Source organism: Acipenser ruthenus, chromosome 24 (genome assembly GCF_902713425.1).
Source record: "Acipenser ruthenus chromosome 24, fAciRut3.2 maternal haplotype, whole genome shotgun sequence".
Taxonomy (NCBI): Eukaryota; Metazoa; Chordata; class Actinopteri; order Acipenseriformes; family Acipenseridae; genus Acipenser; species Acipenser ruthenus.
In genome coordinates this window covers 19,712,584-19,728,762 of record NC_081212.1, presented here as the reverse complement: position 1 = coordinate 19,728,762, position 16,179 = coordinate 19,712,584, and the positions used below count along the sequence as shown (strand labels likewise).

Below are 16,179 nucleotides of genomic sequence, written 5' to 3'. Positions count from 1 at the left end.
TTAGCAGTTATTTAAATTTCAAAGTTTGTATTTACTGAAAATGCATAGTATAACCCAACCCCATCCCTAAGATAGTTCCCTTAAAAGCTTCCAGACCATGTTAACTTGGCTAAGGTAGTCCAAAATTGCTACTTTAATTACTTGTCCTAGGTTAGTGTTTCTTAAGGCTAAAAGGGTTAAAAACATTAAAAGTATGAGTCAAAAGCACAAAAACAACAACAAATGCTTGTTTCAAAACACTGTTTAATGGACATAAGAACCAACCATAGCTGCAGGTTTACAAAAAGAATTGCATATAGAATGTACTTTGTCAATAAATAAGGAACATGTAGGCAATAATAAAAAAAAAGACAGATAGTCACAGTCCATTAAAGGCATGAGGACAAGAATTGTTTTGCTGTTCAAAACAAAATGACAGACATTCAAAAAGGTCCACACAGGAGTTGCTTATTTCACAGATATATAGTGGAATTTGTAAATGAGACCCATAGACATGCATTGATGCAAGTGAGCCAGCAAACTGGTTTTATTAATAAAGCAGCAAGGAATCTTAGTCCTGATCCCGTACCCTGCGACAGATTTCATTTGTGAATTCTGAACATTTTGCATTTCCTCCAAGATCTTTGGTCCGCACCTAGAAAAAAATAAATAAATAAAAAGGTCAATGTTAATACAAATTTCAACCAATCAGAAAAGTGAAGAGCACGACCTAACTAAAATAGCCAGGACATACTGTTTCGCTCTCAATGGTATCATAGCAGGCCTTCTCAATTTTCTTGGCATGGTCGTGGAGTCCCATGTGGCGTAGCATCATAACAGCACTCAATAGGAGAGCAGTGGGGTTAGCAAGGTCCTTCCCTGCGATGTCCGGGGCTGTTCCATGCACCTTTAAAGAACAGCAGGTACAAGACATCACTGTGGTACTTCTTTTACACATAACAAAACCAAAAATGACATTTACAGAACTGCTTCACAGTAATCTGAATGCAAAGTTAAACTACACAGTATGATATGCATCAGAAATACAAGATATGACACTCCTGGGCTCCGTATGATGTGCAATATCATCTCGTAGTCCTTTTTTTCTACAGCATTCAAGCATGCAAGGTCTAATTTTGAGTTGACGACCTGTAGGACCACCGTAATTCCACCTACTGTGAAATACTATTTCACATACACTATTCCTTTTAGCGTGCCTTTCAACTTACCGATTCAAATATGGCAACTCCGTTGGCGCCAATGTTACCACTGGGTGTCACTCCAAGACCTCCAATCAAGCCAGCACACAAATCACTGCAATGAAAAAAGCCGTTTTAACACCCAAGACCAATTAATTTAGATTTTCACTCATGTGGCCGTCTAAATCTCAGCAGCATTTTTAGTGTGCTAACATAGTGTCTTCCTGAAAACATTTGAAGTTCCCTTATTAAAATTATTGTATTAAATAACAATGCATGCAATTGTATTGCTGTTTCTAAACATTCCATTTAAATGTGTAATGTAAAATATATATTTGGCAGTAGTAATCTCTTCAGTTTACCTTTTCACTGCTGTTTAAAAATTTCTGTGCATAAAGTATGCTTACATAGGATCCTCTAGTACCACAGAGTGATAATGGAATAACCCTTAGTGATGGCAGGTGTTTTATACTAACCTAAGGATATCGCCATACAAATTTGGCATTACAAGTACATCAAAACTAGTTGGGTCTTGCACCATCTAAGAGAGAAAAAAAAAGTATATTAGGAACATACATCCCCATCTTTGTTTTAAACACAAACTTAACAAAAAAAAAAAATTAAATCACTAACCATTATCTAGATCCCCCAAATGGACATGAAAACTACTCTCAATTACTTGTGGTAAAGAATGCTGGATAATGCAAGTGTGACACAGTAATAACAATTTGGCACAAGTGGCAGCCTCCCCCTGGGAGACTGAAGGCCAAAACGAGAGAAGGTTTCATTGTGCCAGTGTAACAAGGCGAAGGCTAGGCACGAACTGGCAACCCTGCGCACTGCAGATGAGTGTCTTAACCACAATGCAGAAGAGCCAGGCTTGTATGCATCCCTGGTTTTAAAGCGTTTAACCTCATCTCCCCTGACTGACAAGGGACATGACAGAATCACACAGCACTGCCCGTTACACCTGTCAGAATCATGCCTGATTGTAGGTAATGTCATTGTCTTTTCATGAATGCTAAATTCCCATGCACTAAATTGAAATATAACAAAGTTAATAATACTCACATTCAGACATACTGTGTCCAGGTACATTTCAGTGAATTTAATATCTTTGTAATTTTCAGCTACGTCCCGGCATTTTCTTAGAAAAAGACCATCTGACATGCGCCTGCAAAAAAAGTGCACAGTTAAAGCTGAAATTAAATATATAAGCATCTCATTACTGGCACAAAAAACGATTTACACCATTAACAATTTTTCTGCTGAATTGCTTGATTTTCTGAACTGTGTAAAATACTATATGTAATGGTTAGAAAAATGTCAAAATGACGCTTACATAATGTTAGCCTTGTGAACAGCTGTAACTGTGCTTCTTTGGTTGTTTCTGGCATACTCAAATGCAAACTGAGCTATACGCTGGCTGGCATTTTCAGTAATCAGTTTTATACTCTGAACCACTCCGTCAACAATCTGAAACAGGAATAAAAATAAAACAACACATGTTAGTAACTTAGAGAGTATACTGTATAGCCACCGTTATAAAAACATTTAATGTCAGTTCTACTATAAAAAATAAAAAAGTAGTGCTTTTCTAATTGATTTTGCACTTTGGGTGGATACAAAGACTGATGCAAATAAACAACCACAAACTTTTCACTGCAGAAATTAAGCGACAGCAAGCAAGGCACGACAAGGACATTTTGAGAAATGTTGTTTTACTTCAATATTATTTTAATACCAGAGAATGGGAGAGGGAAAGCAATTCAACTCATGATTCGATGGTACAGGAAACTATTCTAAAACTTGCTATATCGTATGATGCATACCACATGTTCAATCCCACTGTACTCTCCCTCTGTGTTCTCTCGAATTGTGACAAGGTCCACATCAGTGTAGGGGGTCTTGTAGCCTTCGATCGACACACAGGGACGAACGTTTGCATAAAGGTCAAAGGTTTTACGAAGCAACAGATTCATTGAAGGGTGGCCTGCAGCAATTGGCGTCTTCAAAGGTCCTTAAAGCATAAATAAATACAATCCATTACTGGGTGATTTTGAAGACTTTTCTTTATGATATTCCAATACAAAATGCAGTTGTGCCCAAGGATGAGCAAGAAATGCCAAAGTCTGAATCTTGAAAGTTAATATTTGTGTGTAATTAGCGTTACGGTCGCTCAGTCCATGTCCCTACCTTTCAATCCGATTTTGCTTTTATCCATAGATTCCTTAGCTTCTGGAGGAATCATCCACTTTCCACCTGGTCCTTTAATAGCCGTTACATTCCGCTCCTCCCAATGAATTGGAACCTTGAGTCGACAAAAAGCCATTAAAAATACACCACCTTTAAGACCCCATTGCTTATACAAAACCTAGAATTTATGTTTAGATATTAAAAGGTCATAAATAAAGGTCATATCCACACATTTGTCTAATCCACAGTAATTTGGGAATTTGGCAATGGTTTTCTTATTGTAAGTAGCTGGATTTATTGTGTACATTCAGAGAACTGTGAAATGGAATACACCTCACCCTTGGATTAGATATACTTCTAATATGACAGAACTTTCTGGGTCACCAAATCACAGACTCTATTGGGTAATGATTACACATTCTGACTTGCCTTAAGAGTTCCTTAATTTAACCCTTCAAAATCACGGTGCATTTTTTAATGTACAAGTGTGTACAGCTGAATCATTATCTTGACTACTGTCTTGAAATTATTCCTTACCTGAGCAGAATCAAAGATCTTTATAACAGCATCAGAAATCTCTGGTCCAATTCCATCTCCAGGGATAATGGTAACTGTCTGTATCTACAGAAAACAAAACAAAACAAAACAAGAATGAAACAGACTTATTAGGTAAGGCCCTCTGATAACCTGCGTGGCATTTAATAAGGGCATTCAGCTAAAATAATAATTTAAAAAAAAATTATATATCTATCTATCTATCTATCTATCTACACATACATACAGTAACAGGAATTGAAGCTTTACCCTTTACAACACAATACTAGCAGATTGAGAAATCTAAAATGCACTCTCTTCCTACTTCTAGAGCCCTCCTCATGACATTCTTAAAGATGACCTTTCTGAAAGTCACAGAGCTAATGTTGTTCTACAGACACACAGTGAAAAGAAGCGACTTACCCCACCAGCAAATCCTCTTGTGACTGACGTCTGGTTTTTCACAGCTCCCAGTACACGAGATACCTAAATAAAAAGGACAGAATTATCAGGCACATTAATACAATTGTTTTTTTAATACATGCCTAAAAAATGAAGTCTGCAAGTCCCGTTTGGCAGCAAATAGCTTCCTTTAGATTTATTTAACTAGGCTTTTGATGGTCCCAAACAGCATGTACAAAATATATATTTTGCTTAAAATATATTATGCATTAACTGTGCAAAAGATTTACTTTCAATAAGAGGCAACCATGGATTAATCTACATTTTTAACTATGAAACCATTTTCTTATGAAGTACAGGCAATGCATCACAGCCATAGTGTCTTCAGCTGACCCACCCACATGAAAACAAGTTCACATTTCTGATATTCAATGTTGTGTTTCTAGTCAAATGTAATTCCAACCATCTAGAACCATTTACATTAAACTAATATCAAACATATTACAAAATGTCAATCTGGTGTTTGAAGATTATGTTGTCATTGTTTTTTATTGCTGGTATTCCAAGCTCTCAGCTTCTGGGTGTTGTGGTTTATAAATACAATTACACGTTTTTAATATACACTATATAATGCCATGTGGTTTATTAAAATGGCCTTAACATAATGTATGTAGCAATATACCTATAGGACTTCTTATTTCTTACAAAAGAAAGTTGATTAATCCTTGGTACAACCAGCAATATGGGAGGCAATGAAAAACAGATATATAAATGCAATTCAGAACAGTATCCTTTCTCAGTCAGTGCCTTTACTTGTTTTTTCACCTGGTATTCATGTGTAATGTATACTACCCTTGGATAAAACCATTTAAAAAAATACATGGGGTTTGTTATGTTTACTACCAAAATGCACTGTAGCCAATTAGTTATGGCATAGGTGCTGCTTGCACCTAGGGCTGTACTATAGGTTTTCAATGATAACTTTTTTGTTAATACTAGGTGTTTAACCTTCAAAAAAGCTTCTCCTTTGCTTTTGCTCTGAAGAAGCATATTGACATAATTATTAATATTATTATCTTCCGTGTCAATTTGTAAACTACTGTATAATGTTACCATGACCATGGTAAGCTAAACCTTGTTTTTTCTAACGCGCATTCAAAATGTTAGTAGGCAAGTGTCTTTGCAGATACAACAATTCTTAAAATAAGGACACAAGTGACCTTGGAATAAAAAAAAAAAACAGCTATTCCTTACAGCAACCACAATTTATGAAACGTGACAGTAATCCACACAAAACAAGTTCAATACTAGCTTAAATTGACACTGGTGCCTGACATTTTTGGTGACCCTGATGAAACAAGGATACGGTACTGAATCTTTCCAAATCTTAAAATGACCAGTTTGACAGTTAGTAAACCTCTTACTTCCTGGGGCTGCGGTTTTTCCTTGCCAGCAAGCCATAACCCATATTTCCCCAATAGGTTTTGGATCTGCAAAAATGTCAGTGAAAACTCCGATAAGTAATTTTATAACACTGGTGCTGCTAGACATGCTAACACAGGCACAATCTGTGTCCAATATATATAGTATTGCGACATGATGAGGTACACATGGCAACCATTACGGACAAACGACTTGCCCTTGGCATAGGTCCGGCCGCACGACTACCTGCAACACCACCGGTATTGATATACCGTATCTGCGTAAGATTGATTCAGATCAAGGGCATCGCGCAAAGGCCTCTGCAGCCTCAGGGGTTTCTCACTCCACCAGAACGCATCCCTTGACTTTCTGATACATGTTAAGAAACAGCATCTTTAAAAGATGTAAAGGTTACTGTACTGCCGATAATGGTGGTGTACGTCTCTTACCGTTGACCTCCACGCGTTTCCAGCCATTCTCTTTCTAGTAGTAAAAACCCCTCTACTCAATCTCCAATGCTTTCTTGCGTCCTGTCTGTCACTCTGCCAAAGAAGCACCTCCTCCAAAAGGATATAGAATACAATTGAACAGTACTAGATGTTCCACTAGCGATATACAAAGACTGCGGGGAGTTATGGGATTGAAGAGACTCGAAATCACGAGGACTGGCGCTTATGAGGAAAGGCGTGTTCATAGATATAGATAGAGATATAGATCTATAGCTATGGGCGTGATATTTCTGAAGTATAAGCTAGTTTAACAACATGCTTACCAAAATTTGGAAACTGTTGAGCGGGACTCTCGTCTCCTGGCGGGGGCAGGGCAGATGTGTCAGCCGCACGAAGAGCACAGCGTGTGGTTTTCAATAACTACTGTGCAGAATAAGTGATTTTTTTTCTATGTAGTAAATAACGGGACTTTCTTCTGTGCATCGGAACGCGGTACATTTGCTAGGAAATCGGGAATGTCCCGACCATATAGGGACTGTTGTCATGCATGGAACAAACTACAGCACACAAATATTAGTTTGAAAGACAAACAGTTTACCAGATTACTTGAAAATATGTACAGTACTTATACAGTAATGATATTGAACAGGTAATGTTACTATAGTGGACCACTATGGCGAGTATGCGACTATTTAAACTGGCAGCACAAAATTAAAATAGCGGCACAAAACATTTTTCATTTAACCACACAGTTCACTTTCTCAAAACTGTAAGTCAATGAAATCAATAAAGTATTTATTTCTTCAGCCCTGATGTTAAACTACAGGCAGCCGTCTTTTAAATATATTTTAAGACTGTATAAGTATCCTATCACATTATTATTATTATTATTATTATTATTATTATTATTATTATTTTAAATCATGCATGAGTAAGACTTTTTGATTGATAAAAAGCATAGGCAGAGCTGAAGTTAATTTACTGAGAAATCTCTACAATCATAGATAATTACCTAAACAGTTTCTGCTTAAACTTTATCTTAAAATATCTTATATTAATAATAACAATTGTGATACAAACGCACTGATATATATATATATATATATATATATATATATATATACAGTTTTTTTGCTCTTATTGAATTTGATCTTTTTGCTACTGATTTTATTGTACTTTACAACCGCTGTCATCTGTAATGTGATATTTTGTAATGTGATACTTTGTACTGTGATATTTTGTAACAATTGTAAGTCGCCCTTAATAATAAAGAATAATAATAAATGTCAAAAAATATGTGTTGATCCCTAGGAAATTGAAGAATATAGTACAACAGCTTTTAATCAGTAAATTTAAATGTCTGCCATGCAAGTTTACTGTAGGTTAAAGTGATGCTTAATAACATACACTTTCCTAATATTTTTATCTGTGTTCTGTGTTTCTTTTAAGTAAGATTACTTTAAATATTACTTCTGAAAAATCTCACCAAGGCTGATTGTGGAGGTGAGGGGAGCACATCAGTGTGCAGGCTTCAGTAATGATACAGAACTCATGCAATGGGATATTAAGCAGGTAAGAAATGAAATACAGATGACATAAAAGTATCTCTTTAAATCAAAATGACCCAAAACATAATTGCCAGTTTCAGTTTCAAATGCGGTTCCATTTATTAATGCAGTATTCATTACTTTTCATACATAAACTTTTGTTTTACAGAACAGATCAAGCCCACATTGAAAAATCATTAATGATTTAGAAATACTAGAAACACCGCACAGAAATGCCCCAAACTACTTAATAAATGAGATGGGTCCTTGGCAACGTTATATCTGACATGGACACATACCATACTAATGAGGTAGACAGGTGTGTCTTTTAAAATGTTCAGATCATTAGTCATCACAAGTAGCAGATTGATTTCAACCATAAAATGAATGCAGACAATTATGTTTAAACTAACAGCATACGAGAAAGCTTTATTTTTATTTTAATAGTTAATCTTTTCAGTCATGTGTTAAACATAGTGCCCTGGTTGACCATAAAATATGTATCTTGTCAGTAACAATATGCAATACAATGGTAGGAATAATAACATTTTATTTAGCATAAAATATAGTAAAAATGCGCAGGTACGTTTCTTTGAAGAGATGTGCATGTACCAAAAAAAATTCTGATAAATAATGTTAAACTTTTAAATCATAAAAACACCCAAGCATACCTTGCTATGTTTTCAGTTTGAATGTCACATAATTAAATGGTCCCAGGTATTTAATTGCTTGGGATTTCATTGCCATGTGTAGATCTGTAGTTTAACAATGTAGACTACTCTTTGCCAAGAAGTGTGCATCCAAGTATGGACACTGAGGCTGTGTGCCCATCAAAAGGAAGGTCTACATAATGATATGATGGTAAAGCATGCATTTTGAGGAGTAATGGTTGTGTACCACAATGTAGTTACACAGATGTTTTACAGCACATAGTGCTTTGTTGGGTTCTTGTTGCTCAAAGCTCTTTCTGTTTGAGTAATTACATGGGAGGCCCTGTTGTTGAGCAGTTTGCATTCGTGCAGAACATCTGTTAAAAAAGAAAATAACAGCCAAAGTATTATACAGGTTATATCCAAATTAGAGGAAAAGATTGGACTTTTAGAAGCGCAAAATCCTTACCATTAAATTGTTTGTAGGCTTCGTCAATGATTGCATTGTTCGAACGCTTCAGATCCCAATAACCCTCTTCGACCCAAGGCTTGCAGTCTGGTATCTCTGCCACAGAGCTGTTTTTATAAAGACCTGTTTAGAGCACAAACAGTAAAATCCTCAAAACTCGTATTCCCTATCATATATTTAAGTCTAATTTCAGATATGCACAATACCGATGTATCCAAATTTACATCCAGAGTATAACAGTGTTTTGGATTTGTAATGTGTAAAAAGTGTAATTCCCTGGATCTATGCAGGGAGGTACTGCAGTTGACACCAGTAAGTGTTTTTGCATTAACTGTTCAATATGAGCATCCTTGACAAGTTTACAACCAAATGTATTCTGAATCTCCCTTTTTCCAGAAAATCAGCTGTTGGTTTTCAAAATCCTGTGAAAACAATGTAACCGGATGTACTTTGTAAGATGAATACCATGCATTTATTCAGTAAGTATCTTCAAATTTACTTGATAATAGTTCAAGATATGCAGACTAACACTTAAATAGCACATATTCTATACACAAATCATTGTATCTTTACATGTAACCTCAAGCTACCGTAAGTTATCAATACAACATACTGTACTTTATATAAACAATTTCAAACCTTTCAGTGAGTCATCGATGTCCCTGTATAACTGATATAAATCACTGCCTCTGCCAGCCACCCTTTCCCCTGTGAAAAACAAAAACATGTTTGAGATGTGAACTATGCTGTTACATGGCTCACTGCAATATTATTTACCTTCTAAGACATGGTTAATGTGGCAATCAGTGCAAGAAAGTGCCCAAATAAACGAAGTTTAACATGCTGAGGCACTGTACCCAGTCAAAGCAAGGACCTTTAACTCCTATCACAATCAGAAACGTCATACAAAGGGATATGTAGAGAGAATATATTACATGTACTGATGACTTGTAACATATTCTTATTAAAAACACACACACACACACATCCTCATCATCATTTAATCAATGATAGAAGAACTGTAATGGCAAAGTTCAGTCACTAAATGAATAATAATAATAATAATAATAATAATAATAATAATATAGTGCTCCCCTTTTATAAGGCAGTATGGCCATGGATCCCATTTGCCCCATAATGCCACTACACCAACACCAGTATTCTCGTTATAAGGCGGAACACAAACAGCATGGTCTCTTAACTATGGCTCCTGACTACAGTGTTATAAAAGGGAAGCACTGTAGTAATATCCATTTAATTTATATTACAAATTAAATTATAATTACATTAAAAAAAATAATAATAAAAAAACTTACCATCCACCACCTTGATATTTGGAAACATTTCTAGTATTATGTTTCTACAGGATACGTTCTTGCACACTGAAAAACACATTTCATAAAATATTGGTGTTTAAAGGATTCCTAAAAGTCTAAATGCTCTCACTGAAGATCATTTATGCAACACCTGTAGGTCCCTTGTAAGAGATGCACATTCAGGGATTGACTGAATAAATATATATTTCAAATAATCATTTTTAAATAAGGTTCTAGTGACACAATAAACCAATCTTATTTCACTTAAAATGTTGATCTACCACATTTTTGAAGACACACTTAAAAATATTAGATTTTTTTAATGTAATTGAAATCTACATTAATTTTACAAAAACTAGAACTTTATGTTCATCCATAATGTTTCAAGAGCTTCATTCTACATACCTGGATTGCTGAAGTTGTAGAGACAGTCCTTGAGTCTAATATTCTCCAGCTTTCTTAAACCCAGAAGACACTGTAGGTTTTCAATACTAAAATAATAATAATAATAATAATAATAATAATAATAATAATAAAAGCAAATTAAAAACCTCACGTTTATTAATTTTAGGGCAGCGATATTAAGATCCTCCACAGTTTAGATCATTAAAATCAGACCCAATCTGTGTCTCTTAGTATTCCGTTGGCTGTTGTCTTCATCAGTGCTAAAACGTTTGTCTACTTGAAACTTTTCTGTCCTTCGCTTTTTGATTTATGTAAACATGTATGAATGAGTGTTTTACGTTATGAATATGTTCTTATTTCTGAAAACCACAGAAATTAAACTGCAGTGTTACCTGCTAATAAGGTTGCCAGCCACATTGAGGCTCTGCAGATGGTGACAGTGGCTAATGGCCTCTGAAAAAAGGAACATGGCATGTTAATGTTAATGACAATCGCAATAAAATTAGGAAAAAAATGTACATTGAGGGGGGCCGTGAATGAAATCTGTATTGGTGGTAATTAGTAGTAGATTTAATGTGTCCAAAAAATATTATTTGGTTAATCAGTAACAGATCTTATTACCACCTGCCTTTACCTAAATTGGTGATTCTGTTTCCAGAAACATTGAGCACTTGAAGGAGTCTTAGGGAAGCCAGAGGTGCTAAGCTTGTAATGTTGTTTCCTGAAAGGTCCAATCTTTCCAGGTTTATGCAGTCTCCAATACACCCAAGATCATAGATGCCTATATTTAAAGCAACATCCATTAATTACTCTTCAGTCATTAGATGAAGCATCTGGATAGTTAATGACAGCAAAGCAACAACTAAAGAGGTACAGACAATTTTACTCATCATATGATATGCGAGAATGAGAATATATGCTGAGAATATTGTCACCTAAGGCAATGACTTTGAAATATCAGTAAAGTCCAAAAGAAATATAAAATACACACAATCAACCAAAAGAACCAGCGATAATACTGCTAGTGCTAATAATGTAAGAACATGGAAGCACTTCTTTAAGACAGTGGACGCTCATGGAAGATGACAGCTACCTGTTATTAAATAAGTAACAACAAATTAACCAAGACATTTCAAGCACTTGAAACAATCACTGCCTGTATTTGTCTTACCAAGACCTCTCAGCTTTAGGAACAAAATTGATTCCAAGTCAAATTCCCCAGTTTTCGACTTGAGTAACACATTTGTAATTTTTGTATAATTTTCAGTTTCTGAAAGACAAAAATGTGTTACAGTAAATCAGGTCACAAAGAAACATAAACAAAAATGCCTCTTCTAATGTGTCTAATCAAGCAGCATACTTGGCATACATACAGTCATGACTCATAATTGCTGCAGTTACTCACACAGTCAATGGCAGTTTTATTTAGTGACAGATGGAACTGCATCATATTATTTCATATTGCAAGAACAGAAAACATCTGCATATATTTCTTGTTAAGCACAAGTGAAAAGGAAAAGACGTACGGTACAGGTTCATAAAAGCAGCATCTCCCAGATACAGCAACCTTAGTCTGGATACATGTAATGATTTCAGCTGCAGCAGAATGTGAGGTCATCATTAGTGGCTGTTGTTAAGGCACCCTGTCTGAAAGCTAAGCTGCATATTCTAGATATCTATGCAACTTGGTTTGAGAAGTTTGGCTGTTAAAAAGGACAGCACTAGTATAATTTAGATTTTAAGGTAAGTTCAGTAAAAGAATAATAATCGTTAATGTTTTCTTAGATTCAGTACTGACACGCGTTGGTGTAATTATTTTCTAATTCATATATATTTTATGTTTAAAGGGCAAGCTGAGAAAATAAGCTATATTTGTACAGTTGATCCGACCCGCTATTTACACGGTAGTAGTTATTTTACAAAAGCATATGTGAGGTGAGACACGTGTGGGTTGTAGCTTAGGGCATGATTGTCTTTCTGTACACCGTATATATTCAATGTGACATGAATGGGCATTTCTGTTCCATTAGGTATTACATTCTAGCTGTAATAGAAGACATGTTTTTGCAAATAATATTCTAGATACAAGCATGCTTTTTTGGATTATATAGTAAAAATACGTGCATGAGCTAGTGTGGTCGTAGTGGCACTTTGAAATTACTATTACCAGATACATATTGTAGCTTAAAAGTACTTGTGGACATTGTTATTATATGACTATGGGTAAAATAGTAAGAACTGGATTATGAAATGTTATTAATTATGACAAATTACTTAGCATACATTCTACCCAGGTCTTAACATGTATAGCTACCTACTGCTTTCATCTTATAGATAGATAGATAGATAGATAGATAGATAGATAAATGACGTGCTTATTAATTTGTGTTATGTTGTAAATATATGTTCTGACATATATGTGTCATTCTGAATCGAAATCAATTTTGGAAATATGTTTTTTCTAAATCTCGACTTTCACGCTGGAATATGCCTCTCTCTTTTTCTGATGTAATTAAAACCGTGGCGATGGTGTTGGGGAAATATGAAAACAATCCTTCAAAAACATTAATAAAAAAATAAATAAATGGGCTTACCTTGACCTCGGGCTTTCTTCGAATCCATTGCTGAATATTCAATATTTTGTATAAGAAGTCTGATTTTTTTTTTTTTACTGCATTTTAATTTATTTCCCAAATTCAGAGAAAACCTCATCTGTTGCGATTATATTTTATATGTTTATTTAAACCTCCTTAGCAACTCATATCAAACTGTTCAAATGAGCCAGACGCCAGAAAGAACGGACACTGTGATATGCGTTAGCATTAACAAATAAAAAAATATATTTTAGAAAAGCCTATTAATAATTTATGTAAGAAGACACCCGGAAGCCATTTTTAACATGTTTTTTATGTGTACTCTCTAAGTGGTTACTAGGGCATTGCCAAGGGAACGTAGTTGGGTAACGCAAACCTCTGTCGCAAAAATATTTTTACAACAGAATGTCTTTATACACAACACTGGCCTTGGAAGGAATAACATGAAAACACGTTTGTCTGTGGTGGAGTTTTAAATTCACAGATTTAGTCCCGCTTCATAATGTCGAAATGGTACTCCTGTAATTTAGCTACTGTATACTTAAATTCAACAGCTCCTCTTTCGACTGTGTTGAATACTTGTCAGATTTCGAATGTTGTTTGTATATCATTAAATGGTAATGGAAAACGAGAAAATATGTTCCTGTGCTGTTGGTGTTACTGTTCGTCAGCTGTGTTGATTTAAGTTTCCTTTCAAGTCGAAAATAACCATCAAGTATGGGATATTGCCGTCAGGCAGTAGGGATTGGTTGAAGGTAAAATGAATAAAGTTGTTAGGATAATGTGTTTTTTTTTTAAAAAGCCGTGGTACGCTCCTCAACGTTCCCAAACAAGATATGCCTGCGGTTTCACAGACCCCAATTAGCACTAATGTTGGACTACAGCACCTAATGTTACAAGAGTCATGATTAAATCAGATGGCTGAACAAAAACGCTTGCACCCAGAAGACAGAGGAGGCAGATGTCATGTTCTCATTTTCATTCATTTGCCAGAAACTTCTCAAATGTTTTTGCTCCATGGAAAGCAATCTTGAGAAGCAGCCACACTTATCTGTGAACCTTCAAAACATAGCTTTGCCTTTGGTAGTAATGCTGTCCAGGTATGACATATAGTAACGTGGATTTATGAAGTAATTTGGTGATGCACACAAGGGGTAGGGCCATCTTACAAAATCGCATCCACTTAGGGTGTGAGTTTAGTGTAACCAAGACTTAAAATACCATGGCCTTTCTTCCTTGCATTCGTAGCAACATTATGCTGAAGATCTCTAACTTCTTTGTTTCTTTGACTTGCGTTTCTTCCTGGTACCCATTCTCTTCCTGTACTGTAGGTCAAATTTACCCCATTGGTTAACCTGCAATCACTAGCAGGGATGCATTTGAAAAATCAACATTACAAGCTAAGAAAATGGATATTAAAGCCTTGATTTTCACTCCTTTAAAGTGAGTGTGGCTACAGTAGAATGTATATAGGATAATCTATCAGGATTCTGTGTAGCAGAATAAACAGGATTAAGTAGGGGAGGTGATATACACAGAACCACCACATTATAGAAAAGAGAGGTGGATATTCCGCCTGATAAAAAAATCTCATTTTCAAAATCAGTAAAACATTAGTAAACCTGGAATAGGTTTTGTTACCGCTGAGTGCCAGATATAACTATGCCTGATATGGTATCTCACTCAAGAAAGCCCTTGGATATCTGTCCCCAGTGATTGTGTGGGACAAAACTTTAATCATATCTTAGTGAGACATTTTCTATCAAACCCCCAGACAACCTAACAGTAAGTAAAACAGGAGACAGAATGTATAAACCCCTGAAGGTCACCTGTTTAATAAATGGATCTGCATAAATGAATCGATTCAATATATTTCCCAGATAGCACATTGAGATATGCCTCTTACTGAGCTATTAATTTTAAATCCCTTCTTTGCCCTTCTACAAAATAAACCTAATTTCTGCATTAGGTTAGTGGCCTTTTGTAGACACACAGCCACAAACTCCTTTATAAATACTACATGGTCAATATGCCTCAACATCTAAATACCTTTGGGGAAAACAAACAATAAACAAACTTGTCAGTCCTAATGTATAGAAACATTTATAATGAAGCCTAGGGACCCTAACATTATTTTGGCGGTATACGATGTTACAGTATTTTTCATACTATAACACTCTTAACAAAATTATTGTAAACATAGAATGATATGGCTGACACGCACCTAAAGTATGACTGTTTCATAATCAGTAATAAACAAACTCTGTTTACAGTACATATTTTGTAATGTCTGACAACATATATCTGATTACAGCGGATACTACTGTGCATTTTTGTAAGCACTTGGCATTGACTTATTCCTCCACCTTCCTGACTCTTATTGCTGTCCAAAGAAGGAAAATCAGCTTTGTAATGTCTGTAAAGGGGCTGGACTTTGTCAACCATATTTCAAGCTTGTGTAAGGTACATATTTCACGCTCGACTCAAACCAGCCACCTGCTCCTTCTAACAGCAGGGGGAGTATGTGTCAAGCTGCGTCGTTAACAGATACATTCACACAGGCATACATACGATTTTAGATTATAACTGAGAAGCTGAACCAAGCTTTAAACTACATGTAAACTTGTTTGTGGTGGTGAAGTATGTGCAGAATACTGTAGGCAATCATTAGATTCAGTAATTACGAGTATCTTTGAATTAAATATGAAGCCATTAAAATAAATAATCTGTTACCTTACAATAAAATATTATGCAAAAAGACACAAATAATGTTGCTGCATGTTTGCAGCGTTTAATTACATTATAATGAACTCCTATTTTAAGCAGGAAGAAAAAACATCGAATAGTTTATTTTAAACTAGTATGTTTGGAAATGTGTCCAGTTTTATTTTATAAAGAGTGTTTTTTATATTTCATTCATACACAATGTAAATCAGCACATTATTATATTAAAGACTTTAATACACAACTAAGCTCAGGCAATACCAATACTGCACTGTATTTTATGAAGCAACTCA

The 16,179-nt window shown here is 35.2% G+C and overlaps 3 protein-coding genes across 5 annotated transcripts in view; 1 reads left to right on the top strand and 2 right to left on the bottom strand.

The window, feature by feature from the left end:
- Positions 1 to 225: 225 nt before the first annotated feature.
- Positions 226 to 6,355, bottom strand: LOC131696516 (isocitrate dehydrogenase [NAD] subunit alpha, mitochondrial). The gene is made up of 11 exons (XM_058998599.1): positions 6,182 to 6,355; positions 4,332 to 4,394; positions 3,912 to 3,995; positions 3,375 to 3,489; positions 3,011 to 3,198; positions 2,521 to 2,654; positions 2,250 to 2,352; positions 1,655 to 1,719; positions 1,209 to 1,293; positions 734 to 886; positions 226 to 634 (listed from the first exon to the last, which is right to left on the bottom strand). Exons 1-11 carry the CDS (start codon positions 6,206 to 6,208, stop codon positions 551 to 553), a joined length of 1,101 nt encoding a protein of 366 aa, XP_058854582.1. The 5' UTR covers positions 6,209 to 6,355; the 3' UTR covers positions 226 to 550.
- A 1,468-nt stretch (positions 6,356 to 7,823) lies between these two features.
- On the bottom strand, positions 7,824 to 15,899 carry LOC117429853 (leucine-rich repeat-containing protein 61). 3 transcript variants are annotated; one of them, XM_034049736.3, is made up of 9 exons: positions 13,163 to 15,890; positions 11,740 to 11,838; positions 11,203 to 11,349; positions 10,961 to 11,021; positions 10,569 to 10,654; positions 10,164 to 10,229; positions 9,487 to 9,555; positions 8,848 to 8,970; positions 7,824 to 8,755 (listed from the first exon to the last, which is right to left on the bottom strand). In XM_034049736.3, the coding sequence occupies exons 1-9, from the start codon at positions 13,278 to 13,280 to the stop codon at positions 8,649 to 8,651; spliced, it is 876 nt and encodes a 291-aa protein (XP_033905627.3). In that variant the 5' UTR covers positions 13,281 to 15,890; the 3' UTR covers positions 7,824 to 8,648. The 3 variants fall into 3 exon arrangements, with proteins under 3 accessions (XP_033905627.3, XP_033905628.3, XP_058854579.1); XM_034049737.3 differs by lacking the exon at positions 13,163 to 15,890 and adding an exon at positions 12,095 to 12,226; XM_058998596.1 differs by lacking the exon at positions 11,203 to 11,349 and having other exon boundaries at positions 13,163 to 15,899.
- The window catches only part of LOC131700566 (calcium and integrin-binding family member 2-like), a 37,064-nt gene continuing 33,105 nt past the window's right edge, over positions 12,221 to 16,179 (top strand). Inside the window, exon 1 of the mRNA XM_058998598.1 lies at positions 12,221 to 12,311. The gene's annotated coding sequence lies outside the window, so the exon portion shown is untranslated. The remainder of the gene's footprint in view (positions 12,312 to 16,179) is intronic.

Bases quoted from the DNA above. Each gene is read 5' to 3' on its own strand.
- LOC131696516 (XM_058998599.1), bottom strand. From the start codon at position 6,208: ATGGCTGGAAACGCGTGGAGGTCAACG. The intron at 4,395-6,181 runs GTAAGAGACGTA...CTTTTTATTTAG, and splicing joins GAAACGCGTGGAGGTCAACG to GTATCTCGTGTACTGGGAGC. The intron at 635-733 runs GTATGTCCTGGC...ATTTTTTTCTAG, and splicing joins ATACCATTGAGAGCGAAACA to GTGCGGACCAAAGATCTTGG.
- LOC117429853 (XM_034049736.3), bottom strand. From the start codon at position 13,280: ATGAGGTTTTCTCTGAATTTGGGAAATAAATTAAAATGCAGTAAAAAA. The intron at 11,022-11,202 runs GTAAAGGCAGGT...TCCTTTTTTCAG, and splicing joins AAACAGAATCACCAATTTAG to AGGCCATTAGCCACTGTCAC. The intron at 9,556-10,163 runs GTAAGTTTTTTT...TGTTTTTCACAG, and splicing joins AAATATCAAGGTGGTGGATG to GGGAAAGGGTGGCTGGCAGA.